At 44.9% G+C, this 19,484-nt stretch overlaps 1 protein-coding gene across 1 annotated transcript; it reads left to right on the top strand.

Moving 5' to 3' along the window:
• Positions 1-639: 639 nt before the first annotated feature.
• Positions 640-12,967, top strand: LOC143015991 (ephrin type-B receptor 1-like). Its single transcript, XM_076170167.1, has 11 exons — positions 640-817; positions 1,073-1,178; positions 1,611-1,672; positions 1,900-2,097; positions 5,758-6,005; positions 7,674-7,741; positions 8,287-8,434; positions 8,764-8,913; positions 11,776-11,972; positions 12,058-12,216; positions 12,856-12,967. Exons 1-11 carry the CDS (start codon positions 640-642, stop codon positions 12,965-12,967), a joined length of 1,626 nt encoding a protein of 541 aa, XP_076026282.1.
• The last annotated feature ends 6,517 nt before the right edge of the window (positions 12,968-19,484 follow it).

The raw sequence follows: 19,484 nt of genomic DNA, 5'->3' as shown, positions 1-19,484 counted from the left end.
CTTAAAAGGCTCGCCAGTCTCTAAATTTATTACAAGCCACAAGGTTTGCGGTTCTAAATGTTAGTAACTCGGTCGTAAATGTCAGCGGGAGGTCGAAGTGTCGGGCGGAGGGATTTCCTGATGAATTCAGGAGCTGAAAGGACGAAGCAAGTTACAGTGGAGGAGGATTTACGCACAGCCGCAGGGGTTTTTCACAACCTGGCAACCCAGACGTCGTTCTTATGAATGGATTGATACTCATTTGTGATCGTTAATGAAATATTCATTAACATTGGTAAAGCCATTAGTTACAGCTTGTGAAGCCCACATAATGTACGCTTCAAAATCCGTACGCTTACATTAAGAGGGCTAATTATCGTCACCAAGGAGACGCAGGTCATTTGATTTATGGAATTAATTTCACTGAATGTGACAACTGATTGATGGAATTTGACAGATTGGTGCAACTTGGATGAAGAAACTGTTTAAGATTTTGACGCAGATTCAACTTAAACATCAACAAATAAGACACAAAATATTCAACAACTAAGTATATTTTCAACAAACATGGGCAATGAATTTGTCTGGATAATCTTTGCTGTGTAAGTTGTCGTCTTGTCACTGTTAAATATGGACAGAGACAGGATAAAGACTGACACAATGTCTCCTCAGTCCCAGTCGTCGGTGCTGAACAGCTCTGTGGTCCAGACCGAAGCGCCCAGCGTGGTCCTGGAGGGGCTCAGACCCGGGACAGGGTACGTGGTCCAGGTCAGGGCCCGCACGGTGGCTGGGTACGGAGCCTACAGCAAGGACATGCTCTTCCAGACGCTCACCGATGGTAAGAGTGCGGGCGGGAGGAGGTTTTGTTTGTGTTTGCAGTGGAGAGAGAGAGAGAGAATGAGAGAGCGAGAGTGAGAATCTGGCAGAGAGGTAATTAAAATCTGCCCTACTTTGAGTGTGTGTGTGTGTTTGTGTGTGTGTTGGAGAGAGAGAGGCTCAATTGTGTGTGTGTGTATGGAAGGAATCTATGAAAAACTGATCTGATTTCATGTTGTAACGCTGTATATTGGAATGTGTGTGTGTGTTTCTCCAGATGAGTACAAGTCCGAGCTTGGACAGCAGCTCTCCCTGATTGCAGGCTCCTTAGTGGCTGGAGTGTGTATTGTTTCACTGGTAGCTATCGCCATCATCTGTTCCAGGTAACACACACACAGACCGTCACACAACCACACAATCATATACAGTACATACAAACCCATACGGTCGACGTGCTCATCATCCTACCAAAGTGTCTAGGGGCAAGGCATCTCTGCTCATTTGTTGCGACTGAGCAGATATTTGGTCGTCATGTTGCAGTGTGTGATGCGTTTGTGTAAAGTTCAGCTGAGGCAGTAAAACAGTGTTGAGCTCATTTCATTGGTTTCATCTTCAAAGCGTGAAACATGAATTGACAGCCTCGACTCGCCAAATGCTCATGAACCCTGAAAAGAGATTTTCACTTTCAGGAAACACGTTTACGCCCCTGAATCCAGATGAAGGACAGAGAAACAATTAACGTTTTTATCTTTGCGGCATATTGACATTTGGTGTGAAATGTGTCTGCCTGCCTCTGGATGTGTGTGTGTGTGTAGGAGAAGACAGCTGAAGGAGAGTGTGTACGGAGACAAGCTGCAGCAGTACAACACAGGCGGAGGTACGACTGCTGACACATGATGTCATCTTTACTTTCATCCAATTTATCCTTCATTTGCATTTTAAAATACGAAGCTGTGAACAAACAAACAAGGTCTTATTTGCTTTTTACTGAGTGAGCGTGAAGGATTCAATCACATTCAAGTTTGTAGATTTTTATAATTTTTTATACTCAAAGAGAATCACAAACTCTCTCTCTCTCTCTCTCTCTCTCTCTCTCTCTGTCAGAGGTCACCCTGAGGCCCGACATGTTCAGCGGTCCCACCCCCACCGTGACGTTTCCAAGCCTGTCCGACGGTCACAGTTCACCCGGGGTCAAGATCTACATCGACCCCTTCACCTACGAGGACCCCAACGAGGCCGTCAGGGAGTTCGCCAAGGAAATCGACCCCTCGTGTGTCAAAATAGAGGAGGTCATTGGATCAGGTATGAATCCCGGGCTGATATCTCATCCTACTGCTTCTGTCTCTTTGAAATGTTTGTGTACATTAATTATATTGAAGAGTTTGGATGGAGAGCACAGATTTAAGTTACTTTTCATTGCTGTCATGTCTGGAAATCCTTTAAACATTATATCCAAGTGGAATATTGGAAAAGCGGAGCCTCAGTTGCTTTAATGAGTTCCACCAATACTCTACAATACAAGTAAAGGAAACCAGAGGAAACATATATTTTTATTTCGTTATTGTTGCTTTACTTTTCCTTTTGAAGTCATGATAGTGTTTTTATTTACTTATCCACTTTCCCTGGAGTACATTGAGGCTGACGTCTTCCTGCTCCTCTTGGCTGTGGGGTGTTTAGCACATGGAGGAAGTTGGAATTTTGAAATGGAGTCAGCAGAGGATCCACTGAAAGTCTGTGTGGTCAGATGTTTGCATTGCAGTTCAGTTAGAAGAATTGATTGATAAGTTTTGAGCCAATCTATGTGATTGTGGTAGTGTGTGTGTGTGTGTGTGGTTTCCACCCTGATGTGTGGCTTTGGTCTAAAGCACCAACCTGACTCATGAATTCCCCCCCTCCCTCTACCCACAGATGTTCACCTCTTCCCATCAAGAGGCTTTGAGCTAGAACCAGTTTGGCCTCAGATGATGATGATGTCACATCACACATTAATGAACACATGGGATGGAATTAAAATATTTTCAGCATCATTCATCTGCACTCATACAGCGAGGCGTCTGTGTAGTGGAGCCGATATGGCAAAAGGTCTCAGCTACAGTGTGTGTGTGTGTGTGTGTGTGTGTGTGTGTGTGTGTGTGTGTGTGTGTGTGTGTGTGTGTGTGTGTGTGTGTGTGTGTCTGTGTGTGTGTGTGAGGCATGTGGATTCCTATGACAGAATGAGGGAATGGATTCACAGATCACTGGCTTCAGATTTTTAAGGGTTACGTCTTGCAAATACGGGCGTACAGATCATTAAACAGAGTGGGCAGTTTAAGAATCTGTATGTACAGTTTATAATATAAACCTAGCTTCAGACTGGGACTGAAACTATATGCAATTTTTAAAATACGCATTAGGATACTTGAACTACCTCATAAAGCCACAACTGCGTCTCAAAAGTCCTTATGTATTAGTTACAATGCTGCTGCAGCTCTTTCTTCAATCTCACACACACATAGTTTTTCACACAGTTGGGTTTTAAATCATTATATTAAAGTTTCATATATATGATCAAATAATTTCCACTGTGGATTTTACTTCCTTTTCCATAGTGGAATTAATAATAGAGTGCCTTGGTGTGTTTTATGTGATGAAGCCACCATGTTGTCTTGGTGAAACATGTTGCACATCGTAATGATTCCCAGGTTTTAATGCCTTCTACCCACAAACCCACAGGAGTGTTTAATGCTATTTCACATTTAATGCAACTCAACCTGATAACCGGGAGATTTTCAAGGTGCATATATTTTTTGCCCACAGCCAATCAAAACCAAGCAGATAAGGAGCTGTGGGTGATAAAGGGTCACGAGCCAGATTCACACCCTCACTACCGCTGAACGTGCGTGTGTGTGTGTGTGCTTTGGGCTTCGGTCTGTTGAGCCACTCTGAGCGGCTTTCCGTAATCCCTCCCGTTTCTGCCTTTATTTCTCAGAGGAGTAGGTTTCTCACCTCGATGAGAGGTGACAGAGGGATGAAACGGATGGATAGGGGGAGGAAAATAGGAACGGAGGGAGATATGGCCAGATCCTGAGCTCTTGGAATAATGGGATCGAACAAGCTGAGCGACAGATTCCAGAAAGGAGATAAATGACCGAAAACACCTCGAGGAGCCATTAAAAAATATGGTGATGGTCAACCCTCTTCTCCTTCTCTCTCTGTCCAGATCTCCACAACTCTGTTCTTCCATTTTTGCCGCTTTAACAGGAAAAGAGAGAGAGACATATAACCCAATGTCACCTCTCTCCCTGGAGTCTCTCACCTCTCTTTCTTCTCCCCTCCCCTTCATCTCTCCATCCTCTCAGCTTTATCTCGTTTTCAAATCTCAAGCTAACCAAAGTCCCCCTCTCCTCCTGCTCCACTCCTCCTTTCCATCCTCCCTTATCCGCGTCTCCTCCTGGTTTTCTGAGCGGTGACAGAAGATAGTTTTTAATGAACAAGGCGATGTGGAGCAGAGATCACAGCGAGACAGGACGACGCAGCCTGTCACCCAACTCCCTTCACTCATCCATTATTCAGCCCAGAGTTTTTCATCTTTTGGGGCGAGAGGACTTTTATTTGGAAGATTCAATTCTCTTGTTCGCCCCCAGCAACAAGTGAGAAGATGCCCAGGTTCTGTTGGCTGAATAGATTCAAGACATCGAAGTCAAAACCATTTTTTGACCTTTTAACAGCAGAATCTCAACCCACCAGAATTCATTTCTCCAGAACAGTTTTTAGTCAGTGTGAGGGATACAGGATCATTATTTACCCAACATAATGGCAAATTATATGGAAACGAGACCCATAAAGAATTGTTTTAGAACTAGAAATGGATTTTTTTGAAGAAAATCAGCTGTGACTGCAATTGCTGAAAGATTTTGACGAATGCTGAAGAAAGGAAACCCTGAGGCCAGAAAATGAATGGTTTTTGAACCTGAATATATGAAGAAGTTACAAGCAGTTTGAGTGACAGTTAAAGCTCAAATCATCTGAAGCTGCTGGTTGTTTATAAACAACAGGAGCAGCCATTTAAGCAGAGACACAAAGCTGAGTTAGTCTGAAGGCAGAAGATTCCTGAAAACCACATATGGAGCAACTGGCTCTCACGCAAAATCTGTAACTGCTATCTGGAAACAGGTTGGACCATTAGAACCAGGAGAACGTCCTGAATGTAGGGGTGTATTCATGGTCCAAAAAGTCCAGAAAATGAAGGTGACATTCACACACTCCAGGCTGTGTGTTACTAGAAATGCTCAGAGCTTCACTTTGCTTTGGAGCAGAATTCCCCTCTAAATTGATTTTACTGTGCGCATATCTGCAGATAGAAAAGAGCTTCAGCCCGCAAAGAAAAATGAGAACTCCAGCAGAGATTGAACCTATGAACTCTCTGAGTTAGTCTCTTTATCCATAAGGGCGCCGACTGCCGTTCTGTAAACCGCGAGCTGACAGTTGAGCTGTAGCAGGAAAATAACAGAGCAGTAATGACTTTGTCCTTTTTATCTTGTTTGCTGGCGCTGCTACACAACCTTTCCTCTTCCCCAGGAGACGCTACTGAGGCAATTGCAAAAAAACGTAGTTGCAAGCATACCTTTGAGCAAGGCCCAAGAGCAGCCTGTGGGGGGGTGGGCAGATCCCAGGGGTGAAGGCGTGTTAAAGTGTTTATTTAACACTCCCTGCCCTTCGTTCAACTGCCTGGCATATCTGCTTTAAATAACAATCTGTGTTTGTAGTTTACTCAATGAGGAACCTTATGATACCGGCTCACACACACACACTAGTCTGCCTGAGGGGCTTTCGTCTCCTGCTGCAAGTGACGGCCTCCAACGTTGGCACCTCGGTGTCCTGAAACAATCCAGCGCAGCTCTTCGTCCAATCAACCAATCAGGCAGCGGTCCGTCCAAATTATCAAGAAACTAGGTGTGTGAGCGGTGTTTTTGTTGTCCTCAGGTGAGTTCGGGGAGGTGTACAGGGGCCGTCTGAAGCCCATTGGGAAGAAGGAGCTACACGTGGCCATCAAGACCCTGAAGGTGGGCTACTCTGAGAGGCAGAGGAGGGACTTCCTGTCCGAGGCGTCCATCATGGGCCAGTTTGACCAGCCTAACATCATCCGGCTGGAGGGTGTGGTCACCAAGAGCCGGCCGACCATGATCATCACGGAGTTCATGGAGAACGGAGCGCTGGATTCATTCCTCAGGGTAAATGAAGATCAACTTTTTACAGAGTTCACACCTCTATACAGTACATCAACTCTCCAATAGAAGAAGATGGAGCAGGTGATGATTGAGTTTTTAAGAGAAATGGCAGAAAGTCAAACCCCTCCTCTCCTTTTCCCATCTTTCCCAGCTTTCTGTCTGTCTTTCTGACTGTCTGTCTGTCTGCCCGTCTGTCTCTGTCTCTCTGTGTGTCTCTTTGATCCTGCCCTCCTTTCCAGCAGCTCTAAAAACAGAAGGAGAAACTCTTTGATGTTCAGTTCTCACAGCATGACCCCTTTTGACTCAGAAATCATCCGCTGACTCACACACACACACACACACACACTCTCTCACACACACAGAGCGATCGATCTTGCCGGTGTTGTTGTCCTAGCGTGACCATCTTGCAGGCACAGGACCCCGAGGATCAATGTGTGTGTGTGCGAGTGTGTTTGTGTGTACCCAGAAGAAGGTTTGCCTGCAGAGGATTAAGCTAGAGGAGCATCAAAGGCGCGGTTAGATGCACAAAGCGAATTACAAGACACACACACGCGCACACACACACACATGCACGCACACACACGCGCACGCACATGCACGCACACACACGCACGCACACACACACACACCTGAGACAATTTAAAAGCATTGACAATACAGGAGAAAGCTGAAGGTTTGGGGTTTTATTAACAGGTGTGGTATCATACTGAGCTGAAGATGTGATGTCGCTGCTCATTTCAGATTAGCAGTTGAATAGATAGATACTTCTGCTCGTGCTCAATGATGACACACACAACTAAAGTCTATGTGACACGTCCGCTAAAACGCTTAACTGCCGCAGGTCGTAGGGACCACCGGAGAGAGCCGTGCTTCATCTCTGTCGGTGTCTGGGTCTTCCTCTGGGTCTTCCACTGTTCACCGTTGTCATGGTGAAGGCTCATTTGAGCTGTTCCAGTTTCTAAAGTCTCGGTTCAGTGGCAGAAAATACCTGACTTTTTGTCACTCGGTGGGCATGAAAGAGATTTATTTTGCCCTTTGAACGTTGTCTCTTTTGTTGTAGCGAGTTATCATGTTTCTATAGCATAAGGCACCGACACACTGCTGTGGGTCGAAACACAGCCGGTAGTTTTGTGTTTGTTGTCTGCGTGTCCCAGCGGAGGACGTGTCTCATTTACGTCCCTCTGCCTCCGTACAGATATAGATCCATGCATTCAGGGGCGGCTGTGGATGACCTAGGAGGGAATCTGATGTCATGCTGGGCACTGGGCTAGATTTCACTTTCAAGTTTGAAACTTATCCGATTTACGGCTTTAAAAGATAAGTTATGTTCTGGGATTTCCTGTCATTCTTCTTTATTATTTTTTTAGATTTAAGTGACAAAAATGGCAACTTTGCACCTGTTTTAAAAATAACAGAACCTTGTAGAAGACTGATGTTGCATCACAACGGGAAACATATTGTTGATAATCCCACATCGTCATACATCAAAGGGAGACCGTCTGCCGTCCCGTCCCGTCCCTGGCAGTGCAGCGTGTCCTCGGCTTAAACACGTTTTACTTTAAGCCATGGTGATGAGGAATCTTTCCGCTCACTAAACGCGGGTCGGTGAAGTGAAGCAGCCTGGTGAAGGAAAATCAAACTAACTCTGTCATGCCTCACTGTTTATTGCAGCAGAATGACGGCCAGTTCCCTGTAATCCAGCTGGTTGGCATGCTGAGGGGCATCGCTTCCGGAATGAGGTACACACACACACACACACACACACACACACACACACACACACACACACACACACACACACGTAATGCTTTTTTAATCTTTCAAGCAATGGTATGTTAAAATTGATTTACGTGCATCAGTACCGATCCCCTCTTTCAAAAAATGGAACATGATCCTCTATCAGCAGGTTGAGATACGCTGCATCCACATACACACTGAACATGCAAACACACACAAACACACACACACAGACTAACACAATACTGCAAGGCATTTATCTGAGTTATTTGCACCTAAGGTTGTGAGTTTGACAGCTTGAAAAACACATACATACATTCATACAGTATAGTACACACACTTAGACGCATACACATACACACACACTAGATCCCATCTGTTTCATTACAGCAAGCTGGCAAAGATACCACACATACACTGACACACACACACACACACACACACACACACACACACTAAATCCCATTTCCTTTTTATAGCAAGTAGACAGCCCATAGATAACACACACACTCACACAGACTCGCACAATAAACGCTGTTGATGTTAGGTACCTGGCAGAGATGAGTTATGTCCACCGCGACCTGGCAGCTCGGAACATTCTGGTCAACAGCAACTTGGTGTGCAAGGTGTCTGACTTCGGCTTATCACGTTATCTGGAGGATGATACCTCTGACCCCACCTACACCAGCTCACTGGTGAGGACACACACACACACACACACACACACACTCTCTCACACCTCTGTGTCACGTCGGGACGAAGGGACACGATGTATAAAATGAAGTGCCGTTTTTTGTGTGTGTCCGCAGAGGACTGTAATGACCGCCGCATTACTATTCAGCCCTCACCTTTATGTTTATGAAGTCTTATGGCAGATATATGGACGCTTATAGCCCCTGGTGCTGTGAGAGTAGGAAAGGATATCAGGTACAAAGCAATAAATCTCTCTCTCTCTCTCTCTCTCTCTCTCTCTCTCTCTCTCTCTCTCTCTCTCGCCCTTTCGCTCGCTCGCCCTCTCGCTCAGGGGGGCAAGATCCCGGTCCGGTGGACGGCTCCGGAGGCCATCGCCTACAGGAAGTTTACGTCCGCCTCCGACGTGTGGAGCTACGGCATCGTCACATGGGAGGTGATGGCATACGGAGAGAGGCCTTACTGGGACATGAGCAACCAGGACGTACGTCAACCTTGGGATTACTTACAAATGTGTGTGTGTGTCTGAGAGAGCGAGAGAGTGTCTGTGTGTCTTGCAGGTGCCTGTGTGTGTGTGTGTGTGTGCTTGTTTGTTTCCTCTCACAGCAGGTTTCTGCATGTGGAGGAAAAGATGGAAATTGTAAACACAAATCAAAGCGTTGTGGAAATGTTTGCACGTCTTTGTTTACAAAAAAAACGGTTTTCCACTTGACTTTCTCCCACAGATCTTTAAGAATAGTGTATCGTCTTGACAACATTAGTCCGATTACCATTACAGTATTATTGATCAGCTGATTGATTTCCACTTTGTCTCTCTTTGTTCTGTTATAGCTTTAGAGAGCTGTGAGATCACATTTAACCCTGCTTGGCCAAACACTGGCGTTCTATTCTTGCTAGAAGTAACTTAAATTCCACGTCTCAGCCTGTTTGGGCTCAGTGTTCAATATCTGTGTTTCAACCCAATGGGGACTCGCACACACACACACAAAAAGAAGAACCAAACAGATTGGATTGCATTTTTATTTTTAGTTTTCTATTCCGAGAAGAAATGTAATACACAGATTATGGTTAGTTTTGGCACTAAAACCTGCTTCAAAGCTCTCGCGCTCTAAATCCCCAATTCTGCCTTTCAGAAAGTGTGTGTATATATAAGAACTTTGACACCAAGCAGCCGAGGAATTTTCCCAAAGCGTGTGTGAGATCAGAAATACATTTATTTACCGAGTTAGTGCTGATGCTCCACTCTGGTCCAACACGCTGCTCACTGGCCTCAGACGTGTTTATACGTTTAGAAATTAGCTCAGTCAATGTTTGAGGGGATGAGACGCTGCCTGAGACTTCACCAACACGGAGGATTTATCATGTGGGGGGTTCTGATCTCACACACACACACACACATACACGCACACACATACACACAGTCACTAATAAAAACATCACGTTCCTCCAGTGCAGCCAGAGAATAGTTGGATAAGTAGAAACTATATCTGCTCCATCCCCCCTCCCCTCCCCTTTATTTCACACATTCTTCCTCCCCCCTTCCCTCCCCCCTCCGTCTCTCTCCCCTGCTTTTCCTGTCTCTCACCCCCTCCCTCCCCTCCCCTCCCTCCCCCATGGCAGCCGAGCCAGCCTATGCAGCAGGTAACGACAGAGAGAGCAAGTATAATGATCGAGACAGTTTTATAATGGCACACACAGCGTATAATGATGAAGAAAGTGTGTGTGTATGTGCGTGTGCGTGTGTGTGTTACTATTACTACTATAGCTAACGAGGGTCTGCTGGGGCATTAACTATGCATGAACCTCACACCCCCAACTCACACATTCTGTACAGCACAGACACAGCAAAACCACACACATACATACACACACAGGCAGACATGCTTAAAGGCGCACACGTCAAGTTCACACACACTTACACACACACATTTTCAAAGGACGTGGCATAGTGAAATTGTCAGCAGAGCCACTACAGGTGGTGTGTTCGACATGAATTAATCATGAAAGAGACCTGTGATGTTTCACTACACTGGCTGCTGTTTTGATTGGCAGAGGCGCTAAAAGAGAATTTATGCAGCACAAAGCCTAAGAAGTGTGTCGGGGTCACACAGAGTTCAGGCCAGCAGACGGATCCTGCCGCCGCGTTTACCGCTCACTGAGATAGGGCAGGAAAACTTTACATTCAAGAGAAGTGTGGATGATAATGTGGAGGGCATCGGGTTCATACCTCCGCCAAGGCCCAGAGGTCCAACAGGGACGACTGGAGCTTTGCAGGTCACATCAGGCTGATCTGTGTGATTGTTGCTCTGTAAACTGTTTATTTAATGTAGGCTTTGTCTTCATACTTCATTCTACCATGTCCAGGTCCAGATTATAACTGTTGCTGTTGTTATAGTGCCACCATCAGGTCAACTGTTAAAAAATGGATTCTTCCCTGGATTATGTCCAACCTGCCCACCCAGTTTCATGAAAATCAGTTTGTAACATTCTTTGTAATCCTGATGACTAATAGACAAACACAGGTAAAAACTTGACCTCCTTGATGGAGGTAAAGGTAACAGGGTGATGTGTGCATTAAACACTATAGTGATGAAATGAATGGATCCTTGTTTGTGGCTTAGCAGGCAGAGAGACAGGGATATTATCCAATGCTTTCTTTGATTATTTGGTGAGGCTGCTGGTTCTTCTTTCAGTCACAGGGGTATTAAATTCTACGATGTACGAGATAATTACATTCTCTAGTCAAAATGTGCTGACATATTTAGCTCAGCCGTCTCTGCTACACCTCGTCAGAAAGTTTTCAAAGACACCTTGAACTATCTTTATCATCCTCCATGCCTGCGCCCGTAATGGAATCAAAGGAGCCCGAGACGAGTCAAACTGCAGGAAGTACCTGCCTCGACATCAAGAGACGGCGGCGCTGAAGACTATAATTGCGCATTGTCTGGGGATGAAAAGCTCAAATTAAAGTCAAATCCTCAAACCCAATCAGACTTTTTTTGTAGTGTGAAAAATAGACGAATTTATGGAGATTTTAATGTGAAATATGCCCAAATTATCAACTCAAATTTCAAAGTGACCTGAAGACTCAACAACACGAGTGCCAAAATCTAATTCTGGTCTTCTGAACACAACAAAAGGCATGGAGCCAGAGCCCCACGTTCCCTCTCTTCTTCTCTGCATCTCACAGAAAGTTTGCTCGCTCAGCACTTTTTACTCCTCGGGGATACTGAAGCATCCTAAATGAAAGATACATCACAGATTTTTTCACTGTTTGTTCCACTCTCCATTTGTCTTCGGCGCTCTCATTCTCCTTCTCCTCTCTCTCCCTCCCTCCCCCCCTCAGGTGATAAATGCCATCGAGCAGGACTTCCGACTGCCGTCTCCCATGGACTGTCCAGTAGTGCTGCACCAGCTCATGCTGGACTGTTGGCAGAAAGACAGGAATGCCCGGCCAAAGTTCCCAGATATTGTCAGCATGTTGGACAAAATGATCCGCAATCCCGCCTCGCTCAAAGCCGGCACAAACAACGTGGCTGCTGGGTGAGGGGAGACGCATGAATCCAACTCATTTGCCCTTTCTGCAGTGACACACTCCTGTTCTCTAACTCCTCCTCTCCTCCCTCAGTCCTTCCCATCATCCCTTGCTGGACCGTGGAGCTCCAGACCTGAGCCGGATGAGCTCGGTGGAGGACTGGCTGGCTGCGCTGAACATGACCCAGTACCGAGACGCCTTCATCGGCTCAGGCTTCACCTCGCTGCCGCTCGTCACACAAATCACTGCAGAGTAGGTTCTGATCGTTTAACCATCTGCCTGCTGCTCCTTGCCCACCTGCACTTCACGCAGCTCGCTGCAGAGAAAGGCGTGGTAGCTGGTTGGCTCAGGGCTCGCCCATATGTTCACCTGTCTGTCTTTCTGAACCGTCTCCATGTCTCACCGAGTCCCCTGCCTCCAGTCCTCATGATTAAAGGTTGTGTGTTCCTGTCACATACGTCGGGGGGTCATCGATGAAACACAGCTGATCCTTATGTAACCAGAGGAAACTGTCAAGGAATTCAAACGACATTATTTGTTCACCACAAAAAAGTCGATAGAATGGAATTTGACGAAAAAAATTATATCTTAGCCCTTGCAGTTGATTAATCAGTGTATTTAAAGGGCACATTTTTGCGAATTGATCTAATTCATGTCCTTTCAGTTCTTCTGTCACCATTCTGTGATTGTTCCTGCAACATCTCACTATCGCCACCGTCTGATAACATGGAAATTGTGCCTCAGAGAAGATTTTCACGACCCAAATCCCAAATATCTCTTTCCCATGTACTGAAAAGTGATTTTACAATATTGTCAATGTTCAAAATTGCATCTTGTACCCAGCTGCAGCATTTTGTCCTGATTCCTGTTTTCTCCTGTCATTTTTCTCAGAGACCTCCAGAGGATCGGAGTTTCTCTCGCCGGACACCAGAAAAAAATCCTGACCAGTGTCAAGTCAATGCGGCACCACATGGACGACCAGTCTCCTACCGAATCCGTGTAATCGCAGTGAGGAAGAGGAGGGGTAACATGAAACACCCTGGCTGTCCACTTTCATCTTCTCTGTTCCATTTTTTTTTCCAACCCTGATTCACAATTTTCGTTGCTGTGAGAAATCTCAACGACCGTGCATATTGTAAAAAAAAAAAAAAGAAAAAGAAAAAAAGAGTAACTCACCCAGGGCAGCGGCCATGTTCCTCACCGTGTTTCCTCCTGGATCAACTTCCTTCCTTCCTTCCTTCATTTCGCAAAATGAAATTTGCTGACGACTCCTTGGAAGGATTCTGGATTCTAATTTTATTTGGGACGTAAATAAGAGATGCTGTAGGAAAAGAAAGACGTAGCTGTAGTGTGTGTTCTGTGAGAGACAGCTTTGTGGGGGGGGGCAGGAAGGGGGGCACGCTGTCTGTCACTCTGCAATCAGAAAGCCCCACGCCCACTCAAAACCTGCCTGCAACTCCTCAGCTTTGCCCCGGAGTTGAACTTCCACAGACTGATTTTCTTACCCGCTTTGGATCCGTCTGACAGGAAAAATCGGAAGTCTTAATTTATGCGAAAAAAAGGAGGGCGCAGACTGGATCAAACGCTTGAGAACGTCTTCAAAGCAGCGTTCGGGAGTCGAGACCCCCAAAGTCGGCCTGGTTTTTGGCAGGATGTTATTGGTCAGAAAAATCGCTTCCCTTTGAATCCAGACGAAATGTTCTCAGCCAACAGACGAACGGGACTTTTTGAATCTTCATATTGAAGAGCTTGTACATAGTTGGGATATAGGATGTTTGTTTCCTATTTGCTCATTTGCTTTCACTGTTGCGAACAGCATTCTGCAGTTAATTGTCACTGGAGTATTTGTGAGCGCTGCGTGTTCTCTGTGATTATCTTCCTCATTACTGGAACAAACTTTCAAGTGCCGTGGACTGCGAATAGAAAAAAAAAACACATTTTAATATTTCTTCTTCTTTATTTATTTATTTTTTACTTCTCACGCAGCCATGAAAAGATAAACTCTTCCACACAGAGAGCTTGGCCTACTTACATACTCAGAGGGAAGTCATGATGTGTTCCAAGCTGCACAATTCCCCTTAAAGTCAATTAAACGCGAGGCGACAAAGTCTGTCTAACAAATAATACAAATGAAGAATACTACGCAATAGCAATATGATAGGATTAGACTACCTGGTTGAACATATATGGACTCACCTAATACTGATTATACGTAGGTCTTAAGATGTTAAAGATACAACATACATTGGTAAGTGTATTTAGAGGATAATGTGCTTTCAGAGTAGTTAGAGCAGTTTGGAGGCTCTTCCATGTTTAATCTCCACAACATGAGGTCCTGAAGGTAGCGGTTTGCTATAAATGAAGACGGACCACAGAGCACAGGTTCTTAACCTCAACCGGTGCTCTTTGGGCAAGGCATCGAAAAACATGAAACTGAAATCCACATGCCACCTTTTACTACTGTAATGTCCGTGTGTGAGTGAATGGAAGCAAATCACAAACTTGTTATGTAGTGTCGGCGTGGTAACTGCATAGCTGATATACGCCAAAGTATGGAAGAAAAGAAAACTTAAAAAAAAAAAAAAACAATCTTTTAAAGCAGTTGTTGGTATTGAGTCTTAACTGACACCTTTTCTGTCTCTACAAGAAAGCAGAATTCCCGTCCAAAGCTGCGCTCATGCTCCGGCACACAAGCAAACCCCAAATCAAGTGTGTGGCGAGTGTGTGGCTGTGGCTCAAGTGAAACAAATTAAATTTCTGTGACGCCATCGTCAAAATGACACGGCTGCCGTCCAGGTGATAATCATCACGCCGCGCCTCGCCCGGCTTTGTATCTCTCCTGTTTCATTAGCAGCAGCCACATGGACCTGTCAGGGGTTTCATTTCCTGATTGACATCACTGATTAACACAGTGAACATATGAAACCAGGGCTGCTTATCAGCGCTCTCATCTGTGGCGCCGCAACCTTTTCAGCGTACGTTTACCACAATGACGCGCAGATTGATTACCTCCAGCTGTTGTGGACAAGACGGTAAAACGCAAAATGCTGGGGGTCAAGAGATTAAACGGCTGCATTGTTGGCCTTGTTCTGAGTTGGCGTCCCCGCGTCAGAGTGAGACGTCGGCCAGGCCTGTCTGCGCTCACCGCCTGAGGAAGGATCTCATCTCAGCGCTGAGTAGAGTAAAGCACAGGCCAAACACAGCCTGGGATCTCTCGTCCTCATACGAGTACAAGTATTACATTGATTGTCGTGCTTCTAATCCACGCTCGCAATAACAAAAGTGACAGTGTTTGGTTGTTTTACGGCGTTTTTACTGCTGCATGACTCTACAGAATTCCGTGTTTGTGTTCGTCTGGCGCCGCCGCTCTCCAAAGGTCTGCGACTATTTCAAACCTCCTATACGTTTTATACATTTTTCACTTTTTTGCCAAAAGTCTGCTCTGCCGGCGTGAACCGAATGGCTTTAGTTGCCTGGCAACGATAGCTTATTGAACATTTTATCAGGAAGTATTGCGATCAACTGGGAGCGTGTCACTGGTTCAGAGGCATAATTTGTTGTAGATAGTTGCCTCTGGAGAAAGTGTTTCCACGTTCGCTCGGGGGTTTAATAAGCACGGAGACAACTGGTGCGCCTCATATTGCATGCTACCTACAAAACGACACACAAGGAGGAAATAAGCGGAGCTATCAGCACAGGCAGGCGTCTGAATACATAATGTAACATCTGTAACTAACTGTGATGTGTTTCACCTCCGCCCGTCTCTCCTGAGGTATTAGCGAAGCTTTCAGAGGCGTCCAGCACCTCATGTGTCACTGTGTGTGTGTGTGTGTGTGTGTGTGTGTGTGTGTGTGTGTGTGTGTGTGTGTGTGTGTGTGTGTGTGTGTGTGTGTGTGTGTGTGTGTGTGTGTGTGTGTGTGTGAAAGGTCAACGAAGGCACAGATGTATATGAAAACAATCTACACAACGTCTTGTGTTTATATGACGATGTGACATCTTGGTTCGAGCACAAATGTACACCGTAGAGTGGATATCTCAGGAACACGGCAGATGCCAGCGTGGGCGCATGTTGTCCACGTTAAAGCATCCAAACGGGATCTTATATCAGTAAATCCTGCACTATGTAAAGAGATCAACCCCCGAGATGAAGTGCTTTAAGTGTTTGAGGAGGAAACTGTTTCTGATTTCCCCAAACAAAAAGGAATCCAACCCTGCAAAAGAAACCTCATGTTATATTAATGAAATTATAAGGTTGTTTGGCAGTTTTATGAGTCTTAAATAAGAGAAAAAACATTAAGTTTAGACAATGACCAATAGCTGCACAGGCAGTCGGGATGCAGCTTATAGTTGAAGTAGAATCCAGTTACTCACGGTGCAGTTTGGATATCAAAACGTCACTTTTCCTGTTTTTGTGTAAATTTGTTTTACACATCAAATCTACCTTAAGATTAAACCGCAGCGGTTGAAGTTGAAGTTGCTTGTCATTATATAAAATACTTACTAAACGTAAACAATGTTTAAAGACAAATAGGACCTCCCGTGTTTGATATCCTGTTAGGTTTCTGCGTTAGATGGGCTCCATGTACACTCTGCATTAAAATTGTGTTATGAAGCCAGAAACGGAAAACATGTACAGTCAGTCTGAATGAAAACTGTGTAAATGCAACCTGTGCCGGGACACAATCCATCACCCTACCTCATCTCTCATCAACGTTGGATTTAGAATTGGGAAGAATCTGGAATCTCGGCTCAGACGTCGGCGTCCAAGTAAGACCGACATCCAGTGCAGAGATGGGATTCCAGAGTGAAGTGTAAATGGGGCCATGATGTGTTGTTATGATGAAGATCTGAGTTTTGTTTTTATTGAACCCTGTTTACCCTTTTTGCAACATTACCCAGAGTGCTTTACAGCCCGCAGGAGGATATGTTATCAGTCACACATTAGCACATAGGAACATAAAGTGTGTAAGGAGCTGAGTAGTTTCTCAGTGTTCGGGGAATTTTTTTGATTTACGATCTGGGCCGCATCCTTTTGTGAAAAGCGCACATTGTGTGCTGCTGCAATGCATTGTGGTCTGCTGGGATTCACACCAAAAAGGAGCCACTGGCATCTTTTTGCCTCTGCGATGAACAATGTTGGTGCACAGGCGCCACTGCAGTGTGTTTGAGATCGCTGAAAAAAAACTCAATTATGCTCCGTTGTATCTATTGAGTCACAATATTCTGGCCAATTATCCACAGGAGGAATGAAAAATATGTCTTTCATTTGTATTTTGTCAGAAGGCTGTTATTGTCCTGACACTCCTGTTGCTGTGGAGTCATGGAGACAGAATGTGAGACCTGAGGAGAAGAGAGAAGTGAAAGGGAGGATAGCAGGGACAGAAAGAGGAGGCTCAGTCTCTCTCTCTCTCTTTATCTCGCTTTCTCGCTCTCTCTTCCTCTGTCTCTGTCTCTCTCTCTAATTTGACTCACACACAGGAGGTCAGACAGTCCAGACAAACTATTCTCTCAAACGTTTTCACTCCCATCACTGTTTTCCTGTGTGACCTTTAGAGAGTTCTCAGTGCTCAGTGTCCAGTTATTACCACAGTTTAATTAAATTGACATGAAATCCAACAAACAGGCTGAACTCCACATGAACTACAGGTTGTTCCCTCTAATTTTAATTTATTTCCTTTAGTATTGCTTGTCGGGTCTCATGGTTTGTGTGATTTAAGGTTTTCCTTGGAAAAAAAGAACAAACTCATCTTCCTGTGTTCACCCACAGAGCTGTCGTAGGTGTTACCGCTCATGTATCCAGAGCATCACACTGTATTATAAGACTGTAACATAGTGTGTGTGTGTGTATGTGCACTACTGTGCATCTCGTGTGTGTGTGTAATATTATGTGCGTGTGCTGTTCAGTGTACAGTAAACTGTTTGTACATCGTGTGTATGTGTGTGTGTGTGTGTGTGCGTGAGTTTGTAGCTGTTACTTTCTGACTCTTACATTTCCAATGCACTGTTTGTCAATAAAGAGGACAAATCAATCAACCTGACAACTTTGGGGATCAATGATCTTATACAAATATCCAGCACCTGTTTTTCTTCATCTTTCAGTATCACATCATCTCAGCGTTTGTGTGTGTGTGTGTGTGTGTGTGTGTGTGTGTGTGTGTGTGTGTGTGTGTGTGTGTGTGTGTGTGTGTGTGTGTGTGTGTGTGTGTGTGTGTGTGTGTGTGTGTGTGTGTGTGTGTGTGTGTGGGGGTGTATTACTGTGGGCAACACTGAGCCAATCTTTCACCCGTTACACACTCTTAGTAATTCCCTTCGTTAATTTTGGGAGACAAGTGTATTCTCCAAAGAAATAAGAAAGATCCTAATGCTCCATAATTACTTTGACTGTTATGCCAGCAGACAGAAATGAGTCTGTTTCAGTTTAACTCCTCGTTGATAAATGACAAAAGTTTCTGATGAGGAGAATCATCACCACCATGAATCTGAATCATTCAAAAACCTCCATAGTGTCCAAAACATTTAACGGAGCTGATTTGAGAGAGGAAAAACAAGCAAAAATCCAGACGGCAGAGTGAATAGAATCAAATGTAAGGATGATTTCACCAAGAAGAAGAAGCTAAGTTACCTTGGAGTGCAGAGTTATTTAGGATACAGAGAACTGAGGAGGCCCATCGATCTACAGGAGCAGATTAACAGCGAAGGAAAGACTGGAAATTGCTAATGGGAGCCATGAATACACGTTAGGAGCCTAATTGACATAAAGCCGTTAACTGCAGCTAAGTGACAAAGAATGAAAAGTGATTAGGGTGACGTACGACTGCTGCTGGAGTCATTATAACACGTTCTCTCTTTGTTGTTATGCAACTCTGAATTCTAGAAAAATAAAATAAAATAAAGCACTTCACTATACCAGTTCCTGCATAGGGTGCTGATTGATAAATTCTGAGCCTAGCATAGAAAGATCTCACTATAGAGAGCTCTTTCTTTAAATTGTCCATCACAGCTCCTATGACATCATCTTCTGTGACAAATCAGGGTCTAGTTAAAGCCTTTTTTTGTGTTTGGAAAGATACAACACAGCGTCAGGTACATATACAGTCTATTCAGTGGCTCTGAGTCATAATCCTTCACGGGGGCATGATTTCTAGCCACGGCCCGGCTTTGGACGCTGAACACAGCCTTCTGATGAGGTCGTCGGAGCGGTGCAGCCATTGGAAGATGAGATTACAAAGCAAATGTTGGGTACAATACGTCAGTATGTCGTCTATTACTCAGCCGAGAGCATCTTGCCACGTCCTCGTCCCACAATGCACTGCCGGATCTTGCCGGACTTCGGAGAGAGTAATTGTTGTCCTTGTATGAAACCAAACAGAGAGGAATGCGGTGTGGGCAGGGGTCCCAGAGGAGAGAACAGAGAGGAACCAATCGTGGCAGATGGAGCAGTGGGCACCAGTGTTTCAATTCAGCTCTGAGACTGTGCAGAGATATGAGATTCAGGCTGCAATATAGATTGAACTTCAGGG

The sequence above is a fragment of the Genypterus blacodes genome, unplaced genomic scaffold (assembly GCF_046128005.1).
Source record: "Genypterus blacodes isolate CSIRO-AG114 ecotype Tasmania unplaced genomic scaffold, CSIRO-AGI_Gbla_v1 ptg000215l_1, whole genome shotgun sequence".
NCBI lineage: Eukaryota > Metazoa > Chordata > Actinopteri > Ophidiiformes > Ophidiidae > Genypterus > Genypterus blacodes.
Note: the sequence above shows the minus strand (reverse complement) of the source record. Positions and strands in the feature narration are given on the sequence as shown.

Bases quoted from the DNA above. Each gene is read 5' to 3' on its own strand.
- LOC143015991 (XM_076170167.1), top strand. From the start codon at position 640: ATGTCTCCTCAGTCCCAGTCGTCGGTGCTGAACAGCTCTGTGGTCCAG. The intron at 1,673-1,899 runs GTACGACTGCTG...TCTCTCTGTCAG, and splicing joins GCAGTACAACACAGGCGGAG to AGGTCACCCTGAGGCCCGAC. The intron at 8,435-8,763 runs GTGAGGACACAC...CCTCTCGCTCAG, and splicing joins CCACCTACACCAGCTCACTG to GGGGGCAAGATCCCGGTCCG.